The sequence below is a fragment of the Numenius arquata genome, chromosome 2 (genome assembly GCF_964106895.1).
Source record: "Numenius arquata chromosome 2, bNumArq3.hap1.1, whole genome shotgun sequence".
Lineage (NCBI taxonomy): Eukaryota > Metazoa > Chordata > Aves > Charadriiformes > Scolopacidae > Numenius > Numenius arquata.
This window is the reverse complement of record NC_133577.1, coordinates 110,065,272-110,085,039: the sequence shown is the minus strand read 5'-3', so window position 1 is coordinate 110,085,039 and position 19,768 is coordinate 110,065,272. Positions and strand designations below refer to the sequence as shown.

General features: G+C 41.7%; 1 protein-coding gene across 1 annotated transcript in view; it reads right to left on the bottom strand.

Moving 5' to 3' along the window:
* The window catches only part of PLXNB2 (plexin B2), a 114,640-nt gene that overhangs the window by 71,865 nt on the left and 23,007 nt on the right, over positions 1–19,768 (bottom strand). The window contains exons 2-4 of the mRNA XM_074161602.1: positions 5,705–6,815; positions 3,842–4,024; positions 1,998–2,120 (exon numbers count right to left, since the gene is read on the bottom strand). Of these exons, the coding sequence (XP_074017703.1) occupies positions 1,998–2,120; positions 3,842–4,024; positions 5,705–6,815 (1,417 nt within the window). The remainder of the gene's footprint in view (positions 1–1,997; positions 2,121–3,841; positions 4,025–5,704; positions 6,816–19,768) is intronic.

Sequence of the window (19,768 nt, the reverse complement as noted above, 5' to 3'; positions counted from 1 at the left end):
TATGGCTCTTAACCTCTGTATCCCTCTTCCCTGTATTTCTCTCGATCTGATTGCTTTTTAAAGGCTGCTTCAAGTTATCACCCACCACATCATCCCTTTCACTTTGCTCAAGTGCTTACAGAGCCCAGGCAATTCATTTCGAACGCTGCATCTGCCAGGTAGCTTAGCATTAAGCACGCCTATCAGCGCGGCTAGCCTGCCCTGTATTGTTTACCTTATTTTAAATAACTCTAAACCATTCTAACTCCCAGGGCAGGGTTCTGATATCTCTATTCCCACAAATCCCAGCTGTGCTTAACCCAGAAGTGCACGTTTCAACATTTATTCTTCTCCCCTCACTTACGTCGCTTCTTTTCTCCTGCTCCAAAGGCCTCCATTCTCCTCCTGTCTATCTGCTTCTAAAAGTGGGTGGGACTGCTCATTGTAATTAACTCCCAGAGATGACAGTAATGTAATGCCATTACAGAGCTCTCAACTTTAGTTATTCATATTTAAGCTGAACAGGTTTTGTAAAAGAAAACTATTATTCGCATTATTCAGAGACTGCAGTGTCTATGAGGGCTACTTGGGAAAGATTAAACTGAAATCTTTTCTCTGGCAGAAATTTGCTGCTTTCTAAATTTAAACATTTTGTAGAGATGGAATTATTCTTTTTTGCAAATTTTCTCTGAAAAATTGTTCTGTGGCCTTCCTAAATTCTACCAGTTCAAGCAGACCGTCACCAGAAAATTTGTCGTCCTCCAAGGTTGCTGCCACCCCTTATGCTGCTCAGCAGCTCACGCCATAGTGTGGTGGGGACCTCAGGGCTCTTAAGCACAGTGCCAGCTTGTCCAATGGGGTGCCAGGCTTTTGTGGACAACGTTGAAGTTTGGAGTTTTGTTCCAAATCTGAATAGAAGCCAAATGAGAAGTACCAACTACTCAAAAAAAAAATATTAAGTAACCTCTCACACACACTGTCATATTATAAATGCTTTATCAGTCGCTTATCCAGCACTTCTAGCCTTCAGCTAGAATATAACATTCCAGCAGCAGGAATTTATATTAATCCTTTTATAAAACAAAGAACACTCTTCTTGCACTGTTTTCCCCAAAGAGTCTCCTTTCACAGCCTCCTTCATTCTCCCCATAGTACTGCTGCCGGAGCATTTCCCACATCCCATTCCCACTGTCAATGCTGCAGATGATCACAGCCTGTCATCCATCCCGTCCTGGAGAGCTGCTGAACCACGCATTTGAGGCTGGCAGCTCCAGCCACCACAAAGAAAAGTGTCAGAAGAGGGTTACAGGTGGAGGTGAAGGAGAAATCTGGCATCCCCTCTTGTCTCCTACTTGCTTTCTTTTCTCTTTTCTTTACAAACCTCCATTGTGCCTCACCTGCCACCACAGAGAAGGGGAACCTAGAAGAGACTGCTTGTGCCTTTCATAGCCAAGTCCAACCTTTCCTGCTGCACCCACTTGGTTCTAGCAGAAGCTCAAACAAAAGTGTTTCCCAAAGTTATAATTCTCTCCATTGCTTCTTAGTTTTTGATGGCAAGACCCACAAAAACTCCTGGCAGTTTTACACATGTATAAAAGTTATTATGTCAGCTGCCAGCATCCTAAATCCTGAAGTACTCTTGAAAAGGACTGATGGCGGCTAGAGAATCCACTGGTACCCCTTGGACACCACAATGAGTGCTAGGGCTGCCTGACCCTGTGGAGTGCTGGTATCAGTGCCAAACATCTCAGCTTCATCCTTCTCCCAGACCCCATAAGAGAGCTTCAGAGGTGAATTCATTTCCCATTCCCAATCTCTAAGCACCAAGCACGGTTCTCCAAGTCACAACAATCAAGTTCATCAGTTTGGACTTGAGAAAGGTATTCATATACACAGAGTGGGGGAAGCCCCACAAATGGGGCAACTTCCAGGAATAACTGAGAAATGTACAAATCTCAGGTAAAGTTGCAGAGAAAGTGAAAGTGGAACTGGTCTTTAATGCAAGCAGGACATGTTACCTTGTCTGTGGTCATCACATACAGGTTTTCTTGTGTTTGGTCAAGAACCAGGTCATTCTTTATGGGTTTGTTTAGTTCAATAGTAAGAGAGCTGTACTCAGTTGCAGCAGACGAAAGGAACACCTATTTCATGAAAGAAAGAAAGGTGGTTAATGTTGCTTTTTTCCCCTATATCTGGCTACTGCTGTAAAAGAAAATAAAAAATATTTCTATAAATACATTAACAACAAAAAGGGTTAAGGAGATTCTCCGTCCTTTATTGGATGTGATCAGGCAATCAGGCCCAGTCAGCATGGGTTTAGGAAAGACAGGTCCTGCTTGATTAACCTGATCTCCTATGATAAGGCGACCCGCCTAGTGGATGAGGGAAAGGCTGCGGATGTTGTTTACCTTGACTTTAGTAAAACCTCTGACACCACTTCCCACAGCATTCTCCTGGAGAAACTGGCTGCTCATGGCCTGGATGGGCGCATGCTTCCCTGGGTAAAAAACTGGCTGGATGGCCGGGCCCAAAGAGTTGTGGTGAATGGAGTTAAATCCAGCTAGCAGCTGGTCACAAGCGGTGTTCCTCAGGGCTCAATATGGGGGCCAGTTCTGTTTAATATCTTTATCAATGATCTGGATGAGGGGATCAAGTGCACCCTCAGTAAGGTTGCAGACGATACCAAGTTGGGCAGGAGTGTTGATCTATTTGAGGGTTGGAAGGCTCTACAGAGGGAACTGGACAGGCTGAATTGATGGGCCGAGGCAAATAGTATGAGGTTCAACAAGGTCAAGTGCCGGGTGCTGCACTTGGGTCACAACAACCCCATGCAGCACTATAGGCTTGGGGAAGAGTGGCTGAAAGGGTTACCCAGCATTGAAACAGGCTGCCCAGGGAAGTGGTGGAGCCACCATCCCTGGGGGTATTTAAAAGGTGTGCAGAAGAGGCACTCTGGGTCATGGTTTAGCAGTGGATTTGGCAGTGTTAGGTTCATGATTGGACTCAATGATCTTAAAGGTCTTTTCCAACGTAAATGACTATGATTCTATGATTAACAAAAATCCTCTGTTTACTCAAGTTCACAAATTCACATTAGGGAAAATATTTCGATTTGAAATATATGGAAAAGCAGCAAGAAAAGCATAAAAGCCATGAAAAGAAATTTCTCACTGCACACAATAGCTAATATTTGTATCGGGTTTTTTTTTGTAAATACTGATTCATTTTAGTGCAATAAAATTGAAATTCTCAATTCAGAGCCTTTGCACTTGAATGTGTTCAATTTTGTCATCTTCCCTTATGGTAACCAATGGTTTCAGCTTCAAATTTCAAACCACGTAGTGGCACATGGTCATCACTTCCCTTCAAGCAAAAGAAGATATTTGTCATTGCAGTCTTGACATTTTAACACCACAAACACACGAACCCTTGAGCCACCCACCACACAGCCAGAATTTAGCAGAGCTCCAGCTTGGGCTTTGTACTGCCATCTCTATTCACTGAATGGCCAGAACGATTACAAAATGAAAAGTTGCTCTTAAACTAGTATGGGCTTGAATAGCGATAAGGCTAGAGCAGCTGTTAGATTACCTAAGGCTGTTTATATAGGGCTCTCAGTAGGTATCTAATCCTTTGGGAAAAGTGTCATTCAGGCGATGCTAATTCAATCTGTGTATCCGATAGCTGAGGTATAGCAGAAATAATGTGGTTTTTCTCTGAAATTAAAAATACCAAGCTCCAAGAGAATTTGCTCCTGGTATGTGATCTTATAAATCCCATTTACTTTTAGAGTAGAAGTATGCTATCGCTACAGTTCATGACCTTTAAAACACCTTCCAGTCTTTTAAATCCAGTTTGTTACCTTAAGAATTTTGCCATCTGATGTTCCAAGAAAGGCCACAGTATGTCCGTTCTCCACAGCCACAGTGACGGCCGTGAGATTCATCCCTTCTTTTTGCAGTACCGGCTTCTCTATAACACCATTCTTACTTCCCAAAAGGTATGGCAAGTGTTCAGAGCCACAGGGGAAATTTTTGCTTGCATTCTAATAAGGAATAGCAATACAGAGTGATGTTAAACATTCAGATCACTAACAGCTAGCTAAGAACGGAGTGCAACCCTATTACCAGACAGTATAATACCCCTCAGACATAGAAGAGTAGAAAGAGAGAAACGGATTGTCTGCCTGTTTTCCCCCAGTCAACAGGCAGCAATCAGAAAGCAGTCTGCTAATTGCAAACTGCTTCAATGCTTTCATGTTCCAGGAGACATGGGGAGAGGAATTTTTTTGTTTCTATTTCATTATAGCAATACAGTTTAAAAATTAACCAGTTTGTTTAATTAAAAGGAACATGTCATATAGATTGGATTGACCAATTTTGTGTTGAAGACTTTTTTTTAATGTTGTTTTGTTTCTTAATTTGCTGCTATCCATGCAAAAGCAACCCACTGGCAACCGTCTCATGAACTTCAACACATTCTCTCTTCACTACGCTTTAATCCTGAGCTGCTGGGAGTGCCACCAGAAGGAGGTTCATTCACACCTTGCCTTTTCTGCTATATTTGGTAACAAGACTGTCTTTCTGATCTGAAATCCACACCTCTTTTTTGCCGGAAGCCAGGGCTGCTCTACTTGTCACATTCAGGATTTCTATGTTTGATGCTCACCTCAGATACAGGGTACCGCAGTGAGTAACACTGGTGTTTGGAAGCAAAAAGTGTTCTAGCGACCTACTGTGTGGGAGAGGGCTGTGGTTTCATGAGATGAAGGATTCTGGGTCAATACCACTGGACGTATTCCCATGCCCCATCTTTTCAGCTGTTCACTCCTACTCCTGGATTGTAGGCACAGCACTTCTCAGGCTGTGCTCAAAGAGCTGCTTATGCAAGTGTGTAACTTGCTCAGGTTGGGGAATTAAGACATTCTCCTAAAAGCTGGCTGAGTTATTTTTAAGATTTTAAAGACATAGTTTAGGGTTGGCTACAGTAATGAAAGGCATGCACAAGTAGGGTTTGGGAATAGGCTGAGTGGGCAAAAACATCATAAAGTCAACAGATGCTGAAAACTGCCTCTCAGAGACACAGTCATAAATTGAAGAACAGTATCTGGAGGGGTGTAACAATGATCTCCAAAAACCTTATAGCCTAGGTAATGACAAACCATAAAAAAAACCCCTAAGATGGCCATCATGCTATGGAAGTATTTTGAGCCAGAGCGAAATATGAACACCACCTGAATATAAGAAACACTCGTATTGCCAGTTATCTGAAAATTCAAATCCAAGGGAGAAACAACACTGAACTCCAGATATCACCTACAATATTCTTAAGACCATTTAAAAACATAAATATGTTGGTTGAAACCAGAATTGTCTATAGTGATCATCCAGAAGCTGATTATGGGTGTAACGAATCACTGCATTTGACTCAGTAATTTCCATACCAGAAGGAAACCTTTAAAATAAATGCATTTATGAAACCAATATTAACTTTTCAGAAGATATAAAATATTTTTTTAAAAACTCAAAATTATGCCTATCTTGCCACTTCTTCCTTGACCTGTTCCGCAACCCTCCCAACCACATTCCATTTCTACAGTGAATCCAGCTATTGAGTTTTCAGTCATCTGATCTCACTATAGTTTAGCTCAAAGCCACCCCAAAACATGCAGTTGTATATTTTCCACTAATTCTAACACAGATTGTAAAACTGATAGTGGTATTACCAGTCCATGTGATGCACACGGGTTTTCTGCTGAAAAAAGTTTGTAAAATGAGCTGGTATTCTTTTTAGTGTAGCAATCGTTCCGGTTTTTTTCCATCTTTTCATTGATGTGCCGCAAGGAAAACACACACATAGCAGATTTTAGAGAGCCGTTATCTTTGTTTACTTTGCTGAAGAGTGCAAGAAGAACTTTGTCATCAGAGAGAGCATCCGTGGTTTGTCTCTGCTGAGCCATGCTCTCAGCCAGCTCTTCTCCTGGGGTAGTGACGTAAGCAGAGTGACAGTGGTCATAGGCACCATCATCATCTTTGCAACCCAAGTCCATTTCAAAGTAGGAATAATAATGGGCATCATCTTTGCAAAGACGTGCAATCAGTGTGCGGTTATTGATGGGCTGTTTCTCTTGCTGATTAAAAATAAAATAAACATACTTTTTATCCTCAAAGACTGCCACAAATTGTTGTGTGCTTGACGAGTGATAAGCTGACTTAACAGCTGCCGAGTCTGTATACATTTCAAAAATGTCCTTCCCATCCCTGTCGTAGAGCTGCCGAGTGCTGATTATTATCCCATTATCATTTGGTCCATTCCCTTTCCCAACAAACAGCACTCGGTCGTTATTCAAGGAAGTGATCAGTCCCACAGTTGATACATTCTCATCGTTGCTTGCTACAAAAGACTTTTCTCCACTACTGTCTACATAATACTTCTCATGGCTAATGTCTTCTAGATCTCTGATGGCACAGATTCCCTTAAAAAGGCTTCCACACACCACAATTGTTTTATCCGCCTTGTTCAGCAACAATAGTTTGTTGTAATTGTCAGTCAGTACTGCCTCTTTACATTGATTTTCATCAATGGGAGGTGTGCATTTTTTGTTGTCCTTTCTTGGACCTGTTTCTACAGACCTTATTAATTCCAGGTTTTCTGTAAGCTGATACAGAGCATTTACCACTCCCAAATAGATTATCCCAGTGTCATTATCCACTGTTAAATGATTTAGCTCTGTAAGGCTCTGGAAAAATTTCCGTTCCTCATTTCTGGATAAGGTGATGCAAAAACAGCTCAAAATGCTCAGTGTCCAGATCCATAAAGCCATTTCTCTGTAATACCTAAAAAGGAAAAGAAAATAAGAACATGAAACATATTGAAAAATAAAATTTACACAGAATTCAACAACATGAAGATTTTTTTCTTTCATAATTTCAGACACAAACACACATCCTTATGCATGTGTAGACATCATGAAGATTATGGAATGCCTCAAATCCTGTTAATTGTCTAGCAATTTAATATATTGGAGAAGGATTAAACAAGGTCATATGTCTAAATGATTATCATATAACCAATTAGATAATCAATTCCTGTGCTAAAGCACAATGAGAACAGACAATTTGAAACAACACAGAGTGCCAAGAAGTGGTATTGCTTCTCCACACAGCTTCATACAGTGTGATCATTTATTTTTGAGATTTTATAAATAAATGGAACAATCCCAGTGTTTTGGGTGGCTTCCTCCTTAACAGAAGGGAAGAATTTACATAAAAGTGTTTGAGACACTTTGTTGCAGGACTTTTCCCAGAAAGGAAAAAAACCCTTCCATTGACTACAAGTGGATCTGGGTGCTGATGCTCTTCATGAAGGCGTTACACGAATCTTTCATCAATGTAAAAGCTGGGAGACAGACGAGCCCGTAATATGCAACATTGCCTTTGCTGGTATGCATTACAGTCCAACACTTCAATTCACTTAGGCGCTGCAATTTAATAGTTTCAAATCTGTCTGAAGAACACCACTTAGAGTTTTATGGGATCAAGATTCTGTTACTGGTTTGGGTTGGTTTTTTTTCAAAATTTTTACTTCCCAAGCAGATCAGCTGTCTGTTTGGAATTAGACAAAAACCTTCTGAAACTTGTAACAAGGGGTATAATTTTAATCTGAAGAGTTAAATGAGGAGGCAAGTCCCAACTGGCTTCATAAGCACAAAACATTTTGTCAATGTTTTCGCCAAGTGTTTAGTTCTGAGAGCAGAAAACTGAAGGTGGCATGCTTGGACACACCGATGTCAGGGGGAAAAGATAAATACTGCTTGGAGGAGATACTGAAAACCAAATATGATCCAGAGTATTTTCATTTTCAAAGTCATCCATGTGACTGACACTGTAGTCTGATGAGGAAAGAACCTGTAAACTTACAGGGAATCTCAAGTTACATCTGAAAATATCTGGAACTGTGAAGAAAAAGGAAAAAAATAAAAACCCAGAAAAGAGAACCATTTAACAAAGTAACCTAACAGGTGAAAGCCTTGTAGGAAGAGGAGAATAGCACAGAATGCCAAAACAAGGAACTGAAAAAGAAAATAAAAATAATAATAAAGGAACCATGCTCCTGTGTCAGCTCTAACTTCTGTTTTGGCAGCAGCAATAGATTCTGGTGGGATGTGAAAGAGAATTGCCTGAATCATCACTTACACTGGATAACTAAGGTTAAACGTCAACAACTGTGCTGCAAAAGTTCAAGCAGGGAGGGAAGGACTCTTGTCACGAGCCCAAGCCATCTGCCAACTCCCCAAACCACCCCAGCATCGCCAGCAATGCAGAAGGACAGCTCCTGCCCTCCAGCACTGACTGCATGTTGCTCCTCTATGGAGAAAATGCACGTGTAATGGTGAGAACAGCTTTTCTAAAAGCCGAGTGATTCTAACTTCTAAGAAACCAAAAACCTACTAAATATAACTCAGGATAATAATGAAGACAAAATAAAAGACTGACTTCAATCTTGTTTTGCTAAAGCTCTTATCACGTACCAAACTGAGTAGCTAACTGTAAAATGAGGTCAAAGAAGAGACAGTACATTACTGACAGCACAAGCCTGACTTCTAATGATAGGTTGACCTCATATGACAGTGACCAAGAAAAGGCTAAGAATTATAACCCATTCTTCAGAATCACGGACTTCAGCACACGCCTTGCAACGTAGTGAAGTGCTGGACCTCTCTGCAACAACCTTAGACCTGTTCTAAGGAACCCAGAAGAATTCTGATATTATTTGTCAGAAACTCCTCTTCCTGCTCCCAAGGACCTCAATTTTCCAAACAAGCTTTGATCCCAGCTTACATCTCCATGGCTAAATGGTATGTCATAATGCATGTCAACTAGTTTCAAATATTTTCCCTTACAGTTATCTGCAATGAAATAAAAAAACAGCTTGACATACTACTGCAATGTTGTTCCATAGAAGTTTTATCATTCCACTATCTATTGCACAAGGATCAAATGCTGGAGAATTCAGATTCATTTGTTCCTGTTTTTTCCACAAGATAATTATTGTCAGATTATTATCATCTCTGCTCTCGGTCAAAAAAAAAGCCATAAATAGCTCTGCTTATAAAATATGCCTCAAATGAATGGAAAGTAATTTATTGTACCTTAATTTCTGTACTCGGTTCACCTCCAAGTCCATTTATTTCAGTGCATTAAAAAACCATTTTGTCCATTTGTGGCAGCCAGCTTAATGACACAGAGGCCGCACTTGCAGTGCACCTGCCTTCGTCCCACAGACTGAACGAAGAGCCTTGCTAGTTCATGCCAGAGCCAGAATTTAAGGAAAAGTACACTTTGCACCTCTTAACCATACTCTTACAGGAGTAATTCATCTCTCTGTACAAAAACGGGTACTGCTTCCTCCCTAATATTTGCTGCCTTGTTTACTTATCAAATTTTTGATTTGAATTATTCAGCCCTACATGAATTCTCCATTAATTCTGGGTTGGGTTTGGCGGTTTTTGTTTTTTTTTTCCTGGAATTTACTCCCTGCCACTCCAATCTCATGCCAAACACCATCAGGTTATCTCAGACCTCCATGTAAGGTAACAGTTCTTCATTCTCTGTACCTATTGGTTTCATTTTCCCCTTCCTCCCCTTCAAACCAAAGAGCAAAGAAAAACTAAATATGCTATGGAAAAGGTCCAGAACTAAATTCCCATGCACTTCTCAAATACCAGGCTTAAGGAAAGAAAAAAGCAAACAAAATGAAATGAGATGCACTACAACCACAGCTCATTCTCACCTGGTCTTAACTTAACCAGGAAGTAGCAGCTGGAGGAATCCTGCTATGGCCAGCTGGTGTGGTAGGACCTACAGGGCTGCTCTTAACGCAGATGCCCTACTGAGTTAGGTGCTATGGAAATGCATCAAGGAACAGTTTTCTGCTGTGAAAAAATTCTGTTTAAAATGAATGTGTCATGGAAGGACAAGAGAAAATGAGTAAGAAGCCCAGGTTGGAGCATGGAATCCGAGATGTTCAGCACAGCAAACGTATTTCCAATGGCTTAATCACATACTTTAATTACACACGGGCCCATGTGGCTTACTCAAAGTCATGGCCTGGTCCTAAGAACTGACATATATCCTCTGACCTCAGTTTGTACTTAGTTTTAAGCCCTCGGGAGACTCAGGATAAAAGAAGCCCCAAAGTGCAGTTGACCACATCATTTTTTTCTCTCTCTCAAAGTCTTGTCTCCATCCTGCCTCTTGCTCCCCACCCCCCCGTGACATCATTAGAATTATCTTTATCACTGTCGCATCAAGATTGTCTGAATTGTAAAGTCATTTCCTTTTTGCATTCCTCCCATTTTCCTCATTGCCTTGCCTACCCCTTCCCTCATCTCAAAACATACTCCTCTTCCAATTCATATGCCTTACAGAAAACTGAACGCGATTTTGATGAATATCCTAGAAGGATGGCAGTAATAATAAACACACTCTCAAAGATTAAAAAAAAAAAAAAATCATAAAAAGGTGTGGATAACATACAGACCCTCCCAAGTCTCTCAGAGATTCAGCAGGTGACAAGGAAAGTGAGATGGCAGCAACCAAGCACTTTAAAAGAAACCCATCAAAAAAACAGTGTCTTGCTGGTACAAGAAATATGAAACTCGAGAAGTTCTGTGCAGGAAACGCAGAACACCCAGGAGAACAAGTCATACAGGAGAACTGCCATAAAGTGACACCATGTTGGAATGACACAGCTACCAGCGCTCTGCCCCGCTGCTAGATCAATTTTAATTTAAGTACCCATAACTTTATGTCTTTCTACTCAAGCAAGACCAATAACCTTAAGTAAGTCAATTCTTCAAAAGGCATGAAGAAAAAAAGAGCATCTATAATCTACAAGTACAAAGTGAGTTACAAATTGACTTCTGAGTGTTATAAACACCCTTAAGAATTAGCACTAGCAACATGCTGACATGGATGTGGCAGGTATTTTCCTCCTTCACTGCACAATCCTCTGCTGTACCTGTACACGGGAACCTTCAACTTTTCAGCCATCCCCAGCCACCTATTTTCAGCCTTCAGTATAATTTTTGCTCTATGTTACCTCACTTCTTACATTCATTTCAGCTGAAGTGAAAGAAAAACAAGTTTTGCCTGAAATCGGAATAACTAAACCAAGTGATATTTCCATAAACGATGGACAAGAAAGTCTTCAGCATAGGAATAATCTTACCAGTTTAGCTTCTGTGGTGTTTTTGCAGAGTTGTTCCTCACTAACCATATATATACACTGAATTAAATTGTTACCTCATCTCATCCAGATAAAGTTTCGTTACTTGAAATTCTGGGTCTAGAGACAAATGCTTCTGCCAAGAGAGGCAGATACTGATCTGCTTTAACAGTAAGCGTTGCAGAGAACTGTGGTGCTCACTGCAAATTTTCCCCTAATCAAGAAGACCCAAAAGACCCCAAACTGGTAAAAAAATTCATAAAAAGACCAAAAATTGGTTAAAAGATCCAAAAATTGCAACATAAAAAGAGGTGAACATCCAAAGACTGTACCCAAATGGCTTAGAGATGTTGGGAAAGAGGAATTAGAAGAAATTTTTCTTCTCCCTCATTTAGATAACTGTGTTTTTAACTTCTGGTAGGTTTGCTGCACGTCAAAAAGAATTCAGCTTTAATTTTTAAGCTAAAAGGAATTCAGAACAGGAATTGGAGAATGCACGTGAGGCAGGGGATGAACAGATTTTCAGTTTGGATTCCAAAGCTTCTAAATCTGTGAGAACTGTAAGTAAACATGAGCACTCACCTCCCCATCTACAACTTTTATTACGATTTCCTAAAACCAATGAATGATGGAGCTCACTGGTTCAAAGAAGAAATCACCTAGAAAAACACTCCATGGGATTCAAACTCATTTCCTAAAAGCAAAGCAGTAGGCTGGAAAAGCTTTGGAGAGAAAACAACTTCTTTTGTAGACTATGGCATAGGTCCAAAATTGGTTTAGTAACCACTGAGAATAGGGACCACTGTGATGGGTGTCCATGAATTGTGACGGTTTTCTTTTAGCACATGGGACCTGTGCGCCAGTGAGACGTGGGAGGTCACTTTGTGGAGAATGAAAAACCAATATCCATTTCAATGGAAGCTGTAATAGCCTGTACTACTCAAACATAAAAAGAGTAGTTTTCCTTCTCTTTCAGTGCTCTTCAAAACACAATTTGCTAAGATACAGGGCGTCCTTCTATGGGACAAACCATCCCATCTAGTCAAACTGCTGGAAAAGTGGCAAAAAATGGACAAATACTTACAATATAGATTTTACTCTTGACATGGAAGACAAAAGTTTTGCTTACTTTCAAAAGGCAAATTCTAAATTGCTTTTCCTAACTTTTTTGAGTAATTTTCAATAATACTTCTTTTTTTAATATGCATAATAGTTATATTGATATGGATCTTCTTTTACAAGGACTGGTTGGAAATTATGGATTTGCCAAGGAAATAATGAATGTTACACCCTTGGTCCCTGTGCATTCTGCAGGTGGTTTTCTGCAATCCCTGGGTAAAACAAATGAAGACACATGGAATCACAAACTCAGGTTATTGAAAGCAAAGGTTTCCTATACCATGGTTTCATCTGGCAAGAATGACCTGTAGGTACTCCGGGCCCAAAGAGGAGTAAACCTATCGCTCGTGCCTGCAGCATCAGCAGAGGCCAGCGGTGGCTGGGAGGGGACATCGCACACAGGACGGTTCCCCTGAGGGGCATGGGGAAGAAGATCCTTACATCACTCTGGAGACTCTCATCTTTCAGAAGATCTGAGGTATCAGCAACGTCTCTTGCAAAAAGAGCTCAGATAACTCACTCCCTGAGAGAGCCCATTAACTCGAGCAGCTACTGAGGCATCCCACAGCCTGGCTAGCTGAGCTCAAGGGCAAAGGGACAGGTTTGAAAGGATTAACCAATGTGGCATGCACAAAGCCACCCAAATAGTATGTAAGGACTTTTTTTGAGATTTACCTACAAGGTCATCCCTATCAAGCTTCCCACAAAGGCAGAAGACAAGTTTTGAGAATCTGTACCACCAGTCATGTTACCAAAGACCACCCAACCTGTCTCCTTCCTTGTGTCTCCCAGTCTCCAAGTGGGGAGGACAGGGATGAAACAGGGGATCTCATCCAGCTCCAGTATCTCACGCAACTACAGTAAAACAGTATTGCCACATAAAAATGGAGCAGCAACCCAAACAGAAACATTTTCCTGTTTCTAGACCTTTCCAACATGGAAAAGGTCTCTCCAAGCACTGCAATTAAATTAAAGGATGAGGAGCACCACTGCTTTTCACAGTACGTCCTGTATCCACCAGCATCCCAGCCATCTCCCCACCAAGGACTCTCATGAACTTGGTACAAAATTGGCAGGGTTGAGTCAAAAGTTTAAGTAAGGCAAATAGCTAGCAAATTCAGAGTTCATATTAATAATTATGTCATTAGCTTCAAGCTAAATTAATAACACTATTAGCAGTCTGAAGCAAACCTTTCATCTGCACACACCTGAACTCCAAAGTATTTAATATTCTGAGCCAGAACCAATTTCAGAGCAAGAGGGAGCAATGTGAGTCTTAATTTTTCAACTCGGAGTCACTCAAAAGAGCATTAACAACAGGTAATGAGACTCAAAAATGCACGGATTTTGCAATTGCACTCAAGAATTTCCAATAATATGCTGTCTCTGCAACATCAGCAGGTAAACAAAAAAGAAGAGCAGTGCTTTGCAGATATATATGTGCTCTTAGAAGCAGAGCTGTGCTACACAAAGCTGAACTCTAATGAATTCCCTGGTTTATTCCCTGCCAGACCTAGCAGTGTTTTGATTTTGAAAATCTGATATACCGTGGATTCTGCCATAGTCCAAGGGTGGTTTTTTTGCTGCTCTTAGAAATCAAAACAAAAATTCTCCTAAGTGAAAGCATCTTCAAGAGTTCACAGTGCGAAGTAGCTTTAAAAATAGTCAATAAAAATAGCTGCTGTGGAAAGACCTCATTCCACGGCATTAGCTACCAGCAATTATGGAGTACAAACCACTCTGAGAGACAGGTAGCTTATGCCTGAAAGGTCTCTTCAAATCCTAATTTTTATTATTGGAATTTTTATTATAAAGACAAGTGTTTGTACTATCACCTTAAATAAGAGGGCTGCATATACACCATACAGCCTCGCTGATGCAGGCAGGAGCACACACAGGGATGAGAAACGCTGCCAAAGCAGACCTGTGTTCCTGCCCTCCTAGACCACACCTCCCTTTCAGTTTGGGCTTCTACATTCATCCCTACATCTTTTTTTTGTGTTCTCTCAGTAGAAATGAAGCGCTCATTTTAATGAGGCCTCGCTTTCTCAGTGTTACAAAGATGTAGTTGATCTTCAAGAAAAGCAGATGACTGACGTCTTTAATAGCAAGCAGCTGACTCGGCAGGAATCTGAACCCACAGAATCCCCTCTTTGACCTGCTTTGTGGTTTTGCTAAAGCCGTGAGGTCTCCTAACTAACAAAAATTTAGGTTTTTATTTATTTTTTCCAACCTCATTGAGCGCTAAGCCCAGTGATGCTCTATGGACCAACATCCAGCTCCATCAGTCTGCAGCTGGCACAGGGCCACAGGCCCCTCCAGACATTCCCAAAGTTGCTTACAGACATTTTTACAGTCGCTGATCCTGCAAACAGCCAAATCTAATTTGGTCCTAAGTGTAAATACCCACCGTAGTGTCTGAGCTGCCTGAGTTTCGGGGGGGTGGCTCCCTGCAGCAACCACTGTGCAAGGTGGCCAGAGAAGCCCAGCAGAAAGCAGGGACTGCCCCATGAATGCTCACCAGCTCCATGCAAGCCCTGGGCTATTTTACCCCTTCTGCAATTTGGGAAAACTTTTTTTTCTTTTATCCGAGGGACCAGCAGAAAGTGAGAGAGAGAGCCTGGAGCTTGGGAAGGAAAACCCAGGGAGTTAGAATGGCTTTAATTTGCTGGCTTTCCCTGCAATAATAAGGGTACTACAGCTCAAGGAAAAAAATGCATTTATACTGATAGTAAAAGGACTCTGTGTCACCAGCTCCACGCTACAACAACGAATTACTTGTTTTCAGTGCTAAGGTCATCTTCAAGGACTGGTTTCGGACTTCCCCTGGAAGAAACAAGAAAGGACGCGGATTTTTTTCCAGTGTGGGGGAGTCTGAGCATGACCATGTGGAAACAAACACAAACTATTCTGGCTCCTTCCTTGCCAGAACCAGTTCTCCCTTGCAATTATCCATTAATCACATGCACAAAAAACAATCAAATCAAAAGGATGATGTTTCCAGCATGTGTGAAGCTTTACTTTCCCTACAAATTGCACAAACGAGACTCAAGAGGTCACAGGCAGGCAATCCATCCCGCCCTGCCCTCCTCAAAACAGAAGCACCAAACCATGCTCGGGATGTCCAACGCAGCCGCAGCATTTTACAGCGGCACCAGCCCTCTGCGGCGGCAGCATGAACCCCTTGCTGACTCGAGGATGGTGAGAGGAGAACTGGAAACAGCCAGGAGTTTCCTTGCTGCGATATGGCTGCATAGGATGGAAAAGAGACTTTCGAAGCTAAGCAGTATTTTGGCATGAGGCAGAGACACAGGGTTTTTTTTTCCTGTTACATTACAATATCATGGGACTTAATAGAAGAATCATGTACACGAAACAATAATAAGGCTGTATGAAATCTATCCCACGAATCAGCGGGATAAATCAATTTTAATCCATAAATGAATAAAACACAAATATAGTGAGTAATTCATAAAGCCCTATGCAACAAAATCTGTTCCCCCTAATTCTGCCCTGGGCTTGATGATGTTTGCTGTGTGATTCCCTGTCTCATCATACTTCTTATTCTTCCCTTTCTCCTGATTTTGTTTTCCCATTAGGGTTTAACAAATTCCTGCATTCTTCATTTTAATGTAGTTATCTGTCTGTGCCAGTGATTTATCCAGAACTTCTGAGAGGTGGGACAGAAGCTCTATGAAAATGGGAAGCTGTCAACCGCACTTAATGGAGTACTACAATATATATTGTACTTCGGCAGCTGATAATGCAAGCCACAGAGAGAGAGAGGCAGAGGAGGATGGGGAAAATTCTTGAAATGGAAAGTTTATTGAATGTCGGGAGCCAAGAAACACATATCTGCGGAATGGAGAATTTTCCTGGCTTCTGCTGCTGGAGATAAATTGCAGAGGTTTGCCTGGTTCATCTTTCTTGAAATTCTTTAAACTTTCATTTGGACTTTGTATGTCCGTGGTGGTGTTCCTCATTTTGATTGCTCTGAGATTAAAGTGTTGTGTTTTTTTCTTTCTGCCCTTCAAATTAATGTTCATGACAGTTTTTAAAAAGCCCTTTTATTTTTTCTCCCTTACACATCTTTTCACATCTTCTTACAACTCCTCCTCCCTCCACCTTCTTTTCTTCTTAGGCACAGCCTCCGAGTTTTCCTCTCCTACGGCTGCTGCTACTACAGTTTGAATGCCCTTGTGGAAAGTCTCTGATGACAAAGCAGGAAGTAGAAGAAAAAAAACAGGAGGGAAAAAAAGAACAAGAACCTCAGGTGATTTTCAGACCTCAATGGGGACCTCAGACATACTGACCGCCTCACTGACTTCCTATCTCTTTTCAAACCGTATCTGGAAACACCTCTTTTGTTTCCCCTTGCTTTTTCAGAGGAAAGAAAAATAGCACGAGACATACTTGAGCTTCATGGCACCTGCTGCTTTTACATACTCAGTGATCACTCCAGCTTGCAGAAGGCAGGCACTGAAGAGACGGTGCCATCCTGCCGAAGGGAGCCAAGAAGAGGTAGAGGTAGATGGTGCAGGTGAAGCAGAAACAACAAACTGGAGCAGGGGATGCTTCTGCTCACAGACAGAGAACTCCTACAGCTGAGAGGCAAACTGGGATAACATGGGGAGATATGCGACAGCGGAGCAGAAACAAGTTGGAGAAGCAAATGGGAAGCAAGAAAGGGGCATCTGGAAAAATATTTGGAGAGGCTATTAAGGTAGTGGGGAGATGAGTGAAATAGAATCCACAAGAAAGAGGGCTTGCAGGAAATTGAATGTGCTGAAATAAATACCATACACACTATAAAGGGTTAAGCACAGGAGATGCAAACAAATATAGAACAAGCTGTGTGTTACCAAGTCGCATTTGACTGCACTTATTCATTTATCCATCGTGGGTTTTGTCTGCCATAGGTGAGAAAAGACAAAACAGAATTGCAGCATTATGACTTGTGTTTACCTTTTTTTTAATAAACACGTGAGGCTCATCTGAATGAATGGAGTGTTCCTGGCTCCCACAGAGCAGGCTGGCTTGCACTGATCCAATCTGCCCAGACAGACACTGCGTGCATGCACTTCTATGTTTCTATTCATTATATTTCACTCCAAATTTATATAGCCAGTTAACCAGTAATTTGCACAGGCCTGACAGCAGCATCTACCTGTCCCTGTCTATTTAAGGGCCTGTTGGCAAAAGCATTATAAAATCCCCTTTTTATGGATGCATAACACAGTCATAAAATGTGTTTTCCAAGCTTCAGAACTGTCCGGCACGATTTCATCTCCAGGAGCACTTTATTTCAAAAAAGGAGCACACTACAATGTGGGATGAAAATATATTGCCAGCCATTTCACACTGGTCCCTGTCTAACCCCTCCAAAACAGAGGTCCTGCCTTTAAAATTGCAAGTCCTCGGCCATGCTGAACACACAGCTACAGTCTCTGCAGAGCAGCTCTAACACATGTGGGGCAGATATGGATAAAAATAACCAATTTGCGTAGGTGGGCTGAGGGCCCACTCCAGTTGAACCTGCCAACCAGGCCAGGAACTGTTTATGGCCTGCACTAAGTGCTCTAACAGTATTTAGGTGATGCATAAACTTGTAGAAAATCCTAGAATGGTTTGGGTTCGACTATATGATCTTTGAAGATCATATAGTTCAACCCCGCCTTCCATGAGCAGGGACATCTTTCCCTAGCCCAGGTTGCTCAAAGCCCCATCCAACCTGACTTTAAACACTTCCAGGGATGGGGCAGCCACAGCTGCTCTGGGCAACCTGTTCCAGCGTTTCACCATCCTCATCATAAAGAATTTCTTCTTTATGTCTGATCTAAACCTACCCTCTTTCAGTTTAAAACTGTTATCCCTTGTCCTGTCACTACAGGCGCTGCTGAAAAGCCTCTCTCCATCTTCTTATAAGCCCCCTTTACGTACTAAACAGGGTTCCTTGATGCAGGGTGCAATTTTTACTTGGAAATGCTGCTGTCCGATAAGTGCACAGGTCTTTTCCTCTCTGCCCTGCAAAAAACCATAGGCCTAAGTCTCAGAATTCTTCCCTATAATTACTGGTCCCCGATTTACAATTTTCTCCTGTCTCCTCAAAGGCTTTCAAGAACCACAAGTCATGCTCCTAAAGATCAGAGGATACAATTTGAGATACATGGCAGTAAATAGCGACAGACCATTTACTAAAAGCAGACTAGCCCTTACACTCCTAGCAATAACAACCCAGGGTTTGGGGGATTTATTTATCTGCCTGCTGATTTTGTGATCAAACCATTCTCAAGTAGTATTTTAACCTAAAACAATTTCAAGACTCAGAAACATATCTTTGAAGAAAAAAAAATAAGGGGGTTGGGGTGGGGAGAGAAGCACTCTTTCAGCTGTAAATAAAGCATCTGGTTTTGGTTTCCTAACACTCAGAGTTGACTCTTCCTACCAGCTGGTAACTCTAAACCCTCTCTATCCTTGATTGATGAGCTGGGCCAGCTACGTTCAAATAAAGGAGCTGCATTTTTCATGCTTCTGGCAGCACAGCGCGCCTTTAACCTATTCCTTAAGTAAGTGCTGCCAAGGCATCCCTATGAAAAAACACATGACAAAAGATGCAAACCCATGGGTGAAGCCATGCAAACTCTTGCTACTTTCTTACCAGAGGAGTTGTGGGACGAATTGGGCACATTTGCCTCGCACACAGTCCTGCCTATGGAGACCCCATTTCCTGACCCTATTTCATTTTGATGTTTGAATAAACACAAAGGTATGCCCTGTGAAACGTCAATGCTGACCAACGGAAAAGAGGTCTCAACCGAAACTACCAGCTCCCCACAGACCTGACATAAAACACCAGGTACCGTCCTGGTGATGAGACCAAGACCACCCGCTCTTCAGCTTGCAGCCTCTGCTGCTGCAGTACATGGTTGAATCCTGGTTGTAACAACATGAGTTTCTTCTGTGTGTTTGTAGCAGGACAGAGAGGCCACTGCAAGGCTGCTCAGCGGCTGGTGGGAACATTTTTCTTCTTACTGGTAAGCACATTTGGACACATGAGTTAGTAGAGCCACTAAGGGCTGGCTACATCATACTAGGGAAATAGAGAGCAGTGTAAATCCTCCTCCTTGCACCACCAGTTTCATCCCACAACCCTAATTATTCAGGCAGCCTCCAAAGACCGGGCAGCTTTCGTCGTGCATCTTCTGAGCTCTTAGGCTGTTTCTTTTATGGCACCCACTGATGTGGTTAAAAGGTCTAATCCAAATAGATTTTACAATATTTGCTTTGTACGTGGGGTACTTCAGTATATATGTATTTTTCAAATTTGAATTTACAGTGGCAGCCTGATGTATTTAGAAACTTTGTACAGTAGATAAACTCTAAATTCAAACCGAGCCTGCACACTTTCTAATGGAGAATATATATCTAGGAAAGTCTTCAA